Source organism: Scyliorhinus torazame, chromosome 12 (assembly GCF_047496885.1).
Source record: "Scyliorhinus torazame isolate Kashiwa2021f chromosome 12, sScyTor2.1, whole genome shotgun sequence".
Taxonomy (NCBI): domain Eukaryota; kingdom Metazoa; phylum Chordata; class Chondrichthyes; order Carcharhiniformes; family Scyliorhinidae; genus Scyliorhinus; species Scyliorhinus torazame.
Window position 1 is genome coordinate 138906455 of NC_092718.1, and position 13719 is coordinate 138920173.

The 13719-nt window shown below is 48.7% G+C and overlaps 1 protein-coding gene across 1 annotated transcript in view; it reads left to right on the forward strand.

The window, feature by feature from the left end:
- Window positions 1-2627: 2627 nt before the first annotated feature.
- LOC140387107 (multiple epidermal growth factor-like domains protein 8) overlaps window positions 2628-13719 on the forward strand; it is a 190466-nt gene continuing 179374 nt past the window's right edge. The window contains exon 1 of the mRNA XM_072470117.1: window positions 2628-2938. Coding sequence (XP_072326218.1) covers window positions 2737-2938 — 202 coding nt within the window. The 5' untranslated portion in view covers window positions 2628-2736. The remainder of the gene's footprint in view (window positions 2939-13719) is intronic.

Below are 13719 nucleotides of genomic sequence, written 5' to 3' on the forward strand. Positions count from 1 at the left end.
AAATAGACAGGAGCATCACGAGCTTCGTGGTGGGCAGGGAAAGTTCCGAGAGTAAGGAGGGGGTTCCTTCAGCGTAGTAGGGACAGAGGAGGATTGGCACTACCGAACTTGGGCGATTACTATTGGGCCGCCAATGTGGCAATGATACGTAAATGGATGATGGCGGGTGAGGGAGCGGCGTGGGAAAGACTGGAGAGAAAGTCCTGTAAAGGGACGAGTTTAGAGGCGCTGGTGACGGCGCCGCTACCGATCTCACCTAAAAAGTTTACCACGAACCCGGTGGTGGCGGCAACATTGAATATCTGGGGACAGTGGAGGCGACAGAGAGGGGTGCGGGAGCCCTGGTGGGGTCCCATCAGGAACAACCATAGGTTCGCCCAGGAAGAATGGATGGAGGATTTCAGAGCTGGTTCCAGTTGGGAATTAGGAGGGTGGGAGATTTATTTATAGATGGGACTTTTGCGAGCTTGGGAGCATTGGAGGAAAAGTATAAGTTGCCCCGGGGAAATTTCTTGAGATATATGCAGGTGAGGGCATTTACTAGACAACAGGTGAGGGAATTTCCATTGCTCCCGACACAGGGATACAGGACAGGGTGCTTTCAGGGGTGTGGGTCGGAGAGGGCAAGGTGTCAGAGATTTACCGAGAGATGAGGGAAGAGGGGGAGGAGTCGGTGGGCGAACTAAAAGGAAAGTGGGAAGAAGAACTAGGGGAGGAGATAGAGGAGGGTATGTGGGCTGATGCCCTAAGCAGGGTAAATTCCTCTTCCTCATGCGCCAGGCTTAGCCTGATTCAATTTAAGGTGCTACATAGAGCACACATAACGGGAGCAAGATTGAGCAGGTTCTTTGGAGTGGAGGACAAATGTGGGAGGTGTGGCGGGAGCCCGGCAAACCACGCACATATGTTTTGGGCATGCCCGGCACTGGAAGGGTATTGGAAGGGAGTGACGGGAGTGATTTCGCGGGTGGTGAAGGCCCGGGTCAAACCAGGCTGGGGGTTAGCTCTATTTGGAGTTGCGGAAGAGCCGGGAGTGCAGGAGGCGAAAGAGGCCGACGTTGTGGCCTTTGCGTCCCTAGTAGCCCGGCGCAGGATCCTACTCATGTGGAAGGAGGCGAAACCCCCCGGACTGGAGGCCTGGGTAAATGATATGGCGGGGTTCATTAAACTGGAGCAGATAAAGTTTGCCCTGAGGGGATCGGCTCAAGGGTTCACCAGGCGGTGGCAGCCATTTCTCGACTACCTAGGGGAACGTTAGAGGGAAGACAGATGACCAGCAGCAGCAACCCAGGGGGAGGGGGGGGGGGGGGAGGGGGGGGGGTTTAGTTTAGGTCAAAGATAAAGGGGTTTTGTTACTTGTGTATTGTTTAAAATTTCTGTATTGTTATTGTTGCGTTTGCTTTGTAAGAGGGGAAAAATTGTTGTTTGGGAAAAAATTTTCAATAAAACATTTATAAAAAAAAAAAAAATTACTGCAGTGATGTCAGAGAGTGGGTGGAGCTGGGCTGTCTGTCAGCTTTTTACTTTCGCTTTCGTCTTTTTGCTGCTGAGTGGGTTTGGTTTCATTTTAGTTTTGGAGAAGGTGAAATCACAGCAGCATGTGAATGAATCTTTACATGCTTATAAATGTTCATTTGGGATTTTCAAAGTGATAGCTGCTCTCAATAGTGAATTTAAACCTGATCTTTGTGTTAAAAGGGTCTTTTGTCTTCTGGATGTTGTTTGAGAATTTATTAAGGATTACTTGGTGTTGTAGTCTTTGGGGGTGTATTTGATTTACTGGTTGCTAAGATGTTCACTGTATGTTTTAAAAAGGTTAACTTGAGTTCATAGAATAAACTTTATTTTGCTTCAAAAAAACGTTTCCATTTCTGCTGTACCACACCTGTAGAGTGGTCTGTGTGCTCCCCATACCACAATCTATTAAAAGATGTGGGTCAGGTGAACTCCATGATACACTTTGGGTTCTCTAAAGCCTGGTGCATAACAAGAGAGATGGGCAGAGAAAGAGAGATGGGCAGAGAAAGAGAGATGGGCAGAGAAAGAGAGAGAGAGAGACGGGCAGAGAGAGTGACAGAAAGAGAGAGACAGACAGAGGGGGGAGACAGAAAGGAGAGGCAGGGAGACGGAGACACCGATTTGGAGAGGGCGGCAGGCAGGGAGGGGAAGAGGCATGGAGGGTGCAGTGAGACAGGGAGTTTGAGATGGCTGGAGTGTGACCGAGACAATGTGTGAGGCAGAGAGGAGGGAAAGCGAGGGGATCAGTTACTGTCTGGAACTTTGCACAGAGTGCATGTTGACTACTGATGTTCGTGTGAAAGGGTGTGGGAAAGGGGCTGGGAGGACTTTCAGTGTCAAACGAGCCTATTGTGCACTGTATGCATTCAGCGTGATACTACGTTACCGATGAGCTGCCCTAGGTCACGTTAGGAAATTTCCTACCTCCCAGGTCTTGGGTTTCCTTGGGCTTTGGGTGGCAATGTCCCAGGTTGTCTGGTGCAGAATGCTCACGTATACATGGCGGCTGTGTGCATGGTCAAGGGGTGTGTGGACAATGTGTGTATGTGCCAGCTGTCGCCCCCACACTCCACCACGATTAAACCTGGGTTCTTTCTGTTACAGCTTATGTTGGTGCCGACCTTTGACCCGTGCTGCCCCAGTGATTGACGGCGGTCAGTCAGCCAATTGCTTTGCAGGCTGGAAGGGCGCAGCACCCCTCACAGTGCAAAAGGCAGGATGGGCTCTGCCCCGCGGAACGAGCGGTGGAACAGGGTGAGGCTGGTGGATAGCCTGGCACTCCTGGTGCTGCTACTCTGCCCAAGAGGGCGGGCTGGCGAATGTAAAGGGCACCGGCAGCTCCTGTACCAACAGCCTGGCTATGTAACCGATGGCCCTGGCAACTATTCTGTCAATGGGAACTGTGAGTGGCTGATCCGAGGTGAGTTTCCCTGATGTACCTGTGAGAAAGGAGAACTTAATATAAGCCTACTGGCGACAATAAAGATTATTATTAACCCTGGAATGAAGTTACTGTGAAAAGCCCCTCGTCGCCACATTCCGGCGCCTGTTCGGGTACACAGAGGGGGAATTCAGAATGTCCAATTCACCTAACAGCATGTCTTTCAGGACTTGTGGGAGGAAACCGGAGCACCCGGCGGAAACCCAAGCAGACACGGGGAGAAATTGCAGACTCCACACAGACATTGACCCAAGTGGGAATCGAACCTGGGACCCTGGCACTGTGAAGGAACAATGCTAACCACTGTGCTTGCTTTATCATAAAGAACCTTTCAAAAAACTCATCCCGGCACTTCACACATCGTGGAGCGCCATTTGTACAATAGTTTCATCACCAAAGCAGGCATTTGGCCTGTCCTGTTTGCTCAATTGAGCAATTCAACTGTTCCCTGGCCTTCTCCATGTATCCCTGAACCGTCTTCCTTTTCGGACTTGCATTCATTCAATTCCCTTTCGAATGCCTCAATTGAACTAGCTGGGGCAGCGCATCACACATCCCAACCACTCGCTGGGTGAAAAACCTTTTCCTCCTGCTCTCCTGTTTTGGAACATCTCAATCTCTCAACCTTCTCGGAGGCGAAGAGTCCCAATCTATCCTCATCATCCTTGGAAACATTCCAGTCAATCTTTGCCTGGATCTCAGTTTGGGTGGATTTAGTGTTCGGTGCCAGGAGGTTGGGATACACCAGGCTGTACATAAGGTTACAGCTGAACAGAGATCTGGTTACACCCTTCTCCCCTTCTGGAGTAACCGGCTTTAGCTCTGGGTCCTGTCCTTCATAGAATCCCTACAGTGTAGAGGGAGGCAGTTTTGCCCATCAAGTCTGCACCAACCTTCCGAAACACCACCTAACGATGCTTCGCCCGACTCCCGTAACCTGAACTAACCTTTGGACAGGAAGGGGCAATTGATCATGGCCAGTTCACCTAACCTGTACATCTTTGGACTGTGGGTGGAAACCGGAGCACCTGGACAAAACCCATGTAGACAAAGAACAAAGAAATGTACAGCACAGGAACAGGCCCTTCGGCCCTCCAAGCCCGTGCCGACCATGCTGCCCGACTAAACTACAATCTTCTACACTTCCTGGGTGCGTATCCCTCTATTCCCATCCTATTCATGTATTTGTCAAGATGCCCCTTAAATGTCACTATCGTCCCTGCTTCCACCCCCCCCTCCAGTAGCGAGTTCCAGGCACCCACTACCCTCTGTGTAAAAAAAACTTGCCTCGTACATCTACTCGAAACTTTGCCCGTCTCACCTTAAACTTATGCCCCCTAGTAATTGACCCCTGTACCCTGGAGAAAAGCCTCTGACTATCCACTCTGTCTATGCCCCTCATAATTATGTGGACCTCTATCATGTCGCCCCTCAACCTCCGTCATTCCAGTGAGAACAAACCAAGTTTATTAAACCCCTCCTCAGAGCTAATGCCCTCCATACCAGGCAGCATTTTGGTAAATCACTTCTGCACCCTCTCTAAAGCCTCCACATCCTTCTGGTAGTGTGGCGACCAGAATTGAACACTATACTCCAAGTGTGGCCTAACTAAGGTTCTATACAGCTGCAACATGACTTGCCAATTCTTATACTCAATGCCCCGGCCAATGAAGGCAAGCATGCCGTATGCCTTCTTGACTACCTTCTCCACCTGTGTTGTCCCTTTCAGTGACCTGTGGACCTGTACTCCTAGATAGAACATAGAACGATACAGCGCAGTACAGGCCCTTCTGCCCACGATGTTGCACCGAAACAAAAGCCATCTAACCTACACTATGCCATTAGCATCCATATGCTTATCCAATAAACTTTTAAATGCCCTCAATGTTGGCGAGTTCCCTACTGTTGCAGGTAGGGCATTCCACGGCCTCACTACTCTTTGCGTAAAGAACCTACCTCTGACCTCTGTCCTATATCTATTACCCCTCAGTTTAAAGTTATGTCCCCTCGTGCTAGCCATTTCCATCCGCGGGAGAAGGCTCTCACTGTCCACCCTATCTAACCCCCTGATCATTTTGTATGCCTCTATTAAGTCTCCTCTTAACCTTCTCTCTAACGAAAACAACCTCAAGCCCATCAGCCTTTCCTCATAAGATTTTCCCTCCATACCAGGCAACATCCTGGTAAATCTCCTCTGCACCCGCTCCAAAGCTTCCACGTCCTTCCCATAATGCGGTGACCAGAACTGTACGCAATGCTCCAAATGCGGCCGTACCAGAGTTTTGTACAGCTGCAACATGACCTCATGACTCCGGAACTCAATCCCTCTACCAATAAAGGCCAACACTCCATAGGCCTTCTTCACAACCCTATCAACCTGGGTGGCAACTTTCAGGGATCTATGTACATGGACACCTAGATCCCTCTGCTCATCCACACTTCCAAGAACTTTACCATTAGCCAAATATTCCGCATTCCTGTTATTTCTTCCAAAGTGAATCACCTCACACTTCTCTACATTAAACTCCATTTGCCACCTCTCAGCCCACCTCTGCAGCTTATCTATGTCCCTCTGTACCCTGCTACATCCTTCCGCACTGTCGACACCACCGACTTTAGTGTCGTCTGCAAATTTACTCACCCACCCTTCTGCGCCCTCCTCTAGGTCGTTGATAAAAATGACAAACTGCAACGGCCCCAGAACAGATCCTTGTGGTACACCACTTGTAACTGAACTCCATTCTGAACATTTCCCATCAACCACCACCCTCTGTCTTTAGCTAGCCAATTTCTGATCCACCTCTCTAAATCACCCACAATCCCCAGCCTCCGTATTTTCTGCAATAGCCTACCGTTATCAAACGCTTTACTGAAATCCATATACACCACATCAACTGCTCTACCCTCGTCTACCTGTTCAGTCACCTTCTCGAAGAACTTGATAAGGTTTGTGAGGCATGACCTACCCCTCATAAAGCCATGCTGACTATCCCTGATCATATTATTCCTATCTAGATGATTATAAATCTTGTCTCTTATAATCCCCTCCAAGACTTTACCCACTACAGACGTGAGGCTCACCGGTCTATAGTTGCCGGGGTTGTATCTACTCCCCTTTTTGAACAAAGGGACCGCATTTGCTATCCTCCAGTCCTCTGGCACTATTCCTGTAGCCAATGATGACATAAAAATCAAAGCCAAAGGCCCAGCCATCTCTTCCCTGGCTTCCCAGAGAATCCTAGCAAAAATCCCATCAGGCCCTGGGGACTTATCTATTTTCAGCCTGTTCAGAATTGCCAACACCTTCCCTACGTACCTCAATGCCATCTATTCTAATAGCCTGGGTCTCAGCATTCTCCTCCACAACATTATCTTTTTCCTGAGTGAATACTGACGAAAAATATTCATTTAGTATCTCGCCTATCTCTTCAGACTCCACACACAACTTCCCATCCCTGTCCTTGACTGGCCCTACTCTTACCGTAGTCATTCTTTTATTCCTGACATACCGAGAAAGCTTTTGGGTTTTCCTTTATCCTACCTGCCAAATACTTCTCATGTCCCCTCCTTGCTCGTCTTAGCTCTCTCTTTAGATCCTTCCTCGCGAGCTTGTAATTATCAATCGCCCCAACTGAAACTTCACACCTCATCTTCACATAGGCCTCCTTCTTCTTCTTACAAGAGATTCCACTTCTTTGGTAAACCACGGTTCCCTCGCTCGATGCCTTCCTCCTTGCCTGACCGGTACATACTTATCAAGAACACGCAGTAGCTGTTCCTTGAACAAGCTCCACTTATCCAGTGTGCCCAACACTTGCAGCCTACTTCTCCAACCTATCCCCCCCAAGTCATGTCTAATGGGATCATAATTGCCCTTCCCCCAGCTATAACTCTTGCCCTGCGGTGTATACTTTTCCCTTTCCATCACTAACGTAAACGTCACCGAATTGTGGTCACTGTCCCCAAAGTGCTCTCCTACCTCCAAATCCAACACCTGGCCTGGTTCATTACCCAAAACTAAATCCAAAGTGGCCTCGCCTCTTGTTGGCCTGTCAACATATTGTGTCAGGAAACCCTCCTGCACACATTGTACAAAAAACGACCCATCTAATGTACTCGAACTATATCTTTTCCAGTCAATATTTGGAAAGTTAAAGTCTCCCATAATAACTTTTGCTCTTATCCAGAATCATCTTCGCCATCCTTTCCTCTACATCCCTAGAACTATTTGGAGGCCTATAGAAAACTCCCAACAGGGTGACCTCTCCTTTCCTGTTTCTAACCTCAGCCCATACTACCTCAGAAGAAGAGTCCCCATCTAGCATCCTCTCCGCCACCGTAATACTGCTCTTGACTAGCAGCGCCACACCTCCCCCTCTTTTGCCTCCTTCTCTGAGCTTACTAAAACACCTAAACCCCGGAACCTGCAACATCCATTCCTGTCCCTGCTCTATCCATGTCTCCGAAATGGCCACAACATCGAAGTCCCAGGTACCAACCCATGCTGCCAGTTCCCCTACCATATTTTGTATACTCAACAAAGAACAAAGAAATGTACAGCACAGGAACAGGCCCTTCGGCCCTCCAAGCCCATGCCGACCATACTTCCCGACTAAACTACAATCTTCTACACTTCCTGGGTCCGTATCCTTCTATTTCCATCCTATTCATATATTTGTCAAGATGCCCCTTAAATGTCCCTATCGTCCCTGCTTCCACTACCTCCTTCGGTAGCGAGTTCCAGGTACCCACTACCCTCTGCGTAAAAAACTTGCCTCGTACATCCACTCTAAACCTTGCCCCTCTCACCTTAAACCTATGCCCCCTAGTAATTGACCCCTCTACCCTGGGGAAAAGCATCTGACTATCCACTCTGTCTATGCCCCTCATAATTTTGTATACCTCTATCAGGTCGCCCCTCAACCTCCTTCGTTCCAGTGAGAACAAACCGAGTTTATTCAATCGCTCCTCATAGCTTATGCCCTCCATACCAGGCAACATTCTGGTAAATCTCTTCTGCACCCTCTCTAAAGCCTCCACATCCTTCTGGTAGTGTGGCGACCAGAATTGAACACTATACTCCAAGTGTGGCCTAACTAAGGTTCTATACAGCTGCAACATGACTTGCCAATTCTTATACTCAATGCCCCGGCCAATGAAGGCAAGCATGCCGTATGCCTTCTTGACTACCTTCTCCACCTGTGTTGCCCCTTTCAATGACCTGTGGACCTGTACTCCTAGATCTCTTTGACTTTCAATACTCTTGAGGGTTCTACCATTCACTGTATATTCCCTACCTGCATTAGACCTTCCAAAATGCATTACCTCACATTTGTCCGGATTAAACTCCATCTGCCATCTCTCCGTCCAAGTCTCCAGACAATCTAAATCCTGCTGTATCCTCTGACAGTCCTCATCGCTATCCGCAATTCCACCAACCTTTGTGTCGTCTGCAAACTTACTAATCAGACCAGTTACATTTTCCTCCAAATCATTTATATATACTACAAAGAGCAAAGGTCCCAGCACTGATCCCTGTGGAACACCACTGGTCACAGCCCTCCAATTAGAAAAGCATCCCTCCATTGCTACCCTCTGCCTTCTATGGCCTAGCCAGTTCTGTATCCACCTTGCCAGTTCACCCCTGATCCCGTGTGACTTCACCTTTTGTACTAGTCTACCATGAGGGACCTTGTCAAAGGCCTTACTGAAGTCCATATAGACAACATCTACTGCCCTACCTGGCATTGAAGTAGACACAGTTCAAACCACCTACCTGAACACTGGCCCCCTCCTCCGAAGTCAAATCTGTGCTCCTGACCTCTATACTCTCATTCTCCCGTACCCTAAAACTACAATCCAGGCTCCCATGCCCCTGCTGCATTAGTTTAAACCCCCCCCCCCAAAAAGAGCACTAACAAATCTCCTCCCCCCCCCAAAAGCATATTTGTGCCCCTCAGGTTCAGATGTAGACCATCCTGTCTGTAGAGGTCCCACCTTCCCCAAAAAGAGCCCCAGTTATCCAGAAATCTGAATCCCTCCTGCCTGCACCATCCCTGTAGACACGTGTTTAATTGCTCTCTCTCCCTATTCCTCATCTCATTATAACGTGGCACGGACAACAACCCAGAGATAACAACGCTGTTTGTTCTCGTTCTGAGCTTCCATCCTAGCTCCCTGAAAGCCTGCCTGACATCCTTGTCCCCTTTCCTACCTATGTCGTTAGTGCCAATGTGGACCACGACTTGGGGCTGCTCCCCCTCCCCCTTGAGGACCCGGAAAACACGATCCGATACATCACGTATCCTTGCACCTGAGAGGCAACATACCAAACGTGAGTCTCTCTCGCTCCCACAAAATCTCCTATCTGTGCCCCTGACTATCGAGTCCCCAATTACTAATGCTCTGCTCCTCTCCCCCCTTCCCTTCTGAGCAACAGGGACAGACTCCGTGCCAGAGGCCCGTACCCCATGGCTTACCCCTGGTAAGTCCCCCCCCCCCCCCCCACAAGTATCCAAAGCGGTATACTTGTTACTCAGGGGAACGACCGCAGGGGATCCCTCCACTGACTGCTTCTTCCCAGTCCCTCTTACAGTTACCCATCTATCTCCAATCTTTGGTGTAACTAATTCCCTGAAACTGCTATCTATGACCCCCTCTGCCTCCCGAATGATCCGAAGTTCATCCAACTCCAGCTCCAGTTCCCTAACTCGGTCTTGGAGGAGCTGGAGATGGCTGCACTTCCTGCAGGTAAAATCAGCAGGGACACGAACGGCATCCCTCACCTCAAACATCCTGCAGGAGGAACATTGCACTCCCTTCCCTGCCATCCCTCTAACTTCCAACCAAGATCTGGCTAATCAGTAAATTAAAAAAAAAAGAAAAAATAATAAGATAATATGGCACTTACCTCACACCAATGGATCTTATTAGGTTAGAGGAGGAGGGTGGGTGGGAGACACTACACGTGTACTGTCTCGGGTTTCCTCTCCACCAGAATTTATTGGTTGGGAGGGGGGGGGGTGCTTCCCAGAAGTCCGCGGGTCGAAAAAAAATAAAACAGAAAAGAAGTGTTTTAATGTTTTTAAAGGAAAAATTTACCTCCCAGAAATCACTTGCGCACCGCTCCCGCCGAAATCCAATGGCCTGCTCCTCTGAAAGTAAGTGTTTTTAAAGGAGAAACTTACCTCCCAGAAATCACTTGTGCACCGCTCCCGCCGAAATCCAATGGCCTGCTCCTGTGAAAGTAAGTGTTTTTAAAGGAGAAACTTACCTCCCAGAAATCACTTATGCACCGCTCTTGCCGAAATCCAATGGCCTGCTCCTGTGAAAGTAAGTGTTTTTAAAGGAGAAACTCTCTTTTAAAGGAGATCTCTCTGACTTTCAATACTCTTGAGGGTTCTACCATTCACTGTATATAGACCAGGATACCTGCATTAGACCTTCCAAAATGCATTACCTCACATTTGTCCGGATTAAACTCCATCTGCCAGCTCTCCGCCCAAGTCTCCAAACAATCTAAATCCTGCTGTATCCTCAGACAGTCCTCATCGCTATCCGCATTCCACCAACCTTTGTGTCGTCTGCAAACTTACTAATCAGACCAGTTACATTTTCCTCCAAATCATTTATATATACTACAAACAGCAAAGGTCCCAGCACTGATACCTGCAGAACACCACTGGTCATAGCCCTCCAATTAGAAAAGCATCCTTCCATTGCTACTCTCTGCCATCTGTGACCTAGTACGAAGTCTAACAACACCAGGTTAAAGTCCAACAGGTTTGTTTCGATGTCACTAGCTTTCGGAGCGCTGCTCCTTCCTCAGGTGAATGAAGAGGTCTGTTCCAGAAACATATATATAGACAAATTCAAAGATGCCAAACAATGCTAGGAATGTGACCATTAGCAGGTGATTAAATCCTTACAGATCCAGAGATGGGGTAACCCCAGGTTAAAGAGGTGTGAATTGTATCAAGCCAGAACAGTTGGTAGGATTTCGCAGGCCAGATGGTGGGGGATGAATGTAATGCGACATGAATCCCAGGTCCCGGTTGAGGCCGCACTCATGTGTGCGGAACTTGGCTATAAGTTTCTGCTCGGCGATTCTGCGTTGTCGCGGGTCCTGAAGGCCGCCTTGGAGAACGCTTACCCGGAGATCAGAGGCTGAATGCCCTTGACTGCTGAAGTGTTCCCCGACTGGAAGGGAACATTCCTGCCTGGTGATTGTTGCGCGATGTCCGTTCATTCGTTGTCGCAGCGTCTGCATGGTCTCGCCAATGTACCACGCTTCGGGACATCCTTTCCTGCAGCGTATGAGGTAGACAACGTTGGCCGAGTCGCACGAGTATGTACCGCGTACCTGGTGGGTGGTGTTCTCACGTGTAATAGTGGTATCCATGTCGATGATCTGGCACGTCTTGCAGAGATTGCCATGACAGGGTTGTGTGGTGTCGTGGTCACTGTTCTGAAGACTGGGTAGTTTGCTGCAAACAATGGTTCGTTTGAGGTTGCGCGGTTGTTTGAAGGCAAGTAGTGGGGGTGTGGGGATGACCTTGGCAAGATGTTCATCGTCATCAATGACGTGTTGAAGGCTGTGAAGAAGATGACGTAGTTTCTCCGCTCCGGGGAAGTACTGGACGACGAAGGGTATTCTGTCGGTTGTGTCCCATGTTTGTCTTCTGAGGAGGTCGGTGCGGTTTTTCGCTGTGGCGCGTTGGAACTGTCGCTCGATGAGTCGAGTGCCATATCCTGTTCGTACGAGGGCATCTTTCAACGTCTGTAGATGTCTGTTACGCTCCTCCTCGTCTGAGCAGATCCTGTGTATACGGAGCGCTTGTCCATAGGGGATGGCTTCTTTAATGTGTTTAGGGTGGAAGCTGGAGAAGTGGAGCATCATGAGGTTATCTGTGGGTTTGCGGTAAAGCGAAGTGCTGAGGTGACCGTCCTTGATGGAGACGAGTGTGTCCAAGAATGCGACCGATTTGGGAGAGTAGTCCATGGTGAGTCTGATGGTTGGATGGAACTTATTAATGTCATCGTGTAGTTGTTTCAGTGATTCTTCGCCGTGGGTCCAAAGGAAAAAAATGTCATCGATGTATCTGGTGTATAACGTCGGTTGAAGGTCCTGTGCGGTGAGTAGGTCCTGTTCAAACTTGTGCATGAAGATGTTGGCGTACCCGGGTAAGCGTTCTCCAAGGCGGCCTTCAGGACCCGCGACAACGCAGAATCGCCGAGCAGAAACTTATAGCCAAGTTCCGCACACATGAGTGCGGCCTCAACCGGGACCTGGGATTCATGTCGCATTACATTCATCCCCCACCATCTGGCCTGCGAAATCCTACCAACTGTCCTGGCTTGATACAATTCACACCTCTTTAACCTGGGGTTACCCCATCTCTGGATCTGTAAGGATTTAATCACCTGCTAATGGTCGCATTCCTAGCATTGTGTGTCATCTTTGAATTTGTCAATATATGTGTTTCTGGAACAGACCTCTTCATTCACCTGAGGAAGGAGCAGCGCTCCGAAAGCTAGTGACATCGAAACAAACCTGTTGGACTTTAACCTGGTGTTGTAAGACTTCGTACTGTGCTCACCCCAGTCCAAAGCCGGCATCTCCACATCTATGACCTAGCCAGTTCTGTATCCACCTTGCCAGCTCACCCCTGATCCCGTGTGACTTCACCTTTTGTACTAGTCTACCATGAGGGACCTTGTCAAAGGCCTTACTGAAGTCCAGATAGACAACATCCACTACCCTACCTGCATCAATCATCTTTGTGACCTCCTCGAAAAACTCTATATCAAGTTAGTGAGACACGCCTCCCCTTCACAAAACCATGCTGCCTCTCACTAATACGTCCATTTGCTTCCAAATGGGAGTAGATCCTGTCTCGAAGAATTCTCTCCAGTAATTTCCCTACCACTGAAGTAAGGCTCACCGGCCTGTAGTTCCCTGGATTATCCTTGCTACCCTTCTTAAACAGAGGAACAACATTGGCTATTCTCCAGTCCTCCGGGACATCACCTGAAGACAGTGAGGATCCAAAGATTTCTGTCAAGGCCTCAGCAATTTCCTCTCCAGCCTCCTTCAGTATTCTGGGGTAGATCCCATCAGGCCCTGGGGACTTATCTACCTTAATATTTTTTAAGACGCCCAATACCTCGTCTTTTTGGATCTCAATGTGACCCAGGCTATCTCCACACCCTTCTCCAGACTCAACATCTACCAATTCCTTCTCTTTGGTGAATACTGATGCAAAGTATTCATTTAGTATCTCGCCCATTTCCTCTGGATCCACACATAGATTCCCTTGCCTATCCTTCAGTGGGCCAACCCTTTCCCTGGCTACCCTCTTGCTTTTTATGTACGTGTAAAAAGCCTTGGGATTTTCCTTAACCCTATTTGCCAATGACTTTTCGTGACCCCTTGTAGCCCTCCTGACTCCTTGCTTAAGTTCCTTCCTACTTTCCTTATATTCCACACAGGCTTCGTCTGTTCCCAGCCTTTTAGCCCTGACAAATGCCTCCTTTTTCTTTTTGACGACGCCTACAATATCTCTCGTTATCCAAGGTTCCCGAAAATTGCTGTATTTATCCTTCTTCCTCACAGGAACATGCCGGTCCTGAATTCCTTTCAACTGACACTTGAAAGCCTCCCACATGTCAGATGTTGATTTGCCCTCAAACATCTGCCCCCAATCTAGGTTCTTCAGTTCCCGCCTAATATTGTTATAATTAGCCTTCCCCCAATTTAG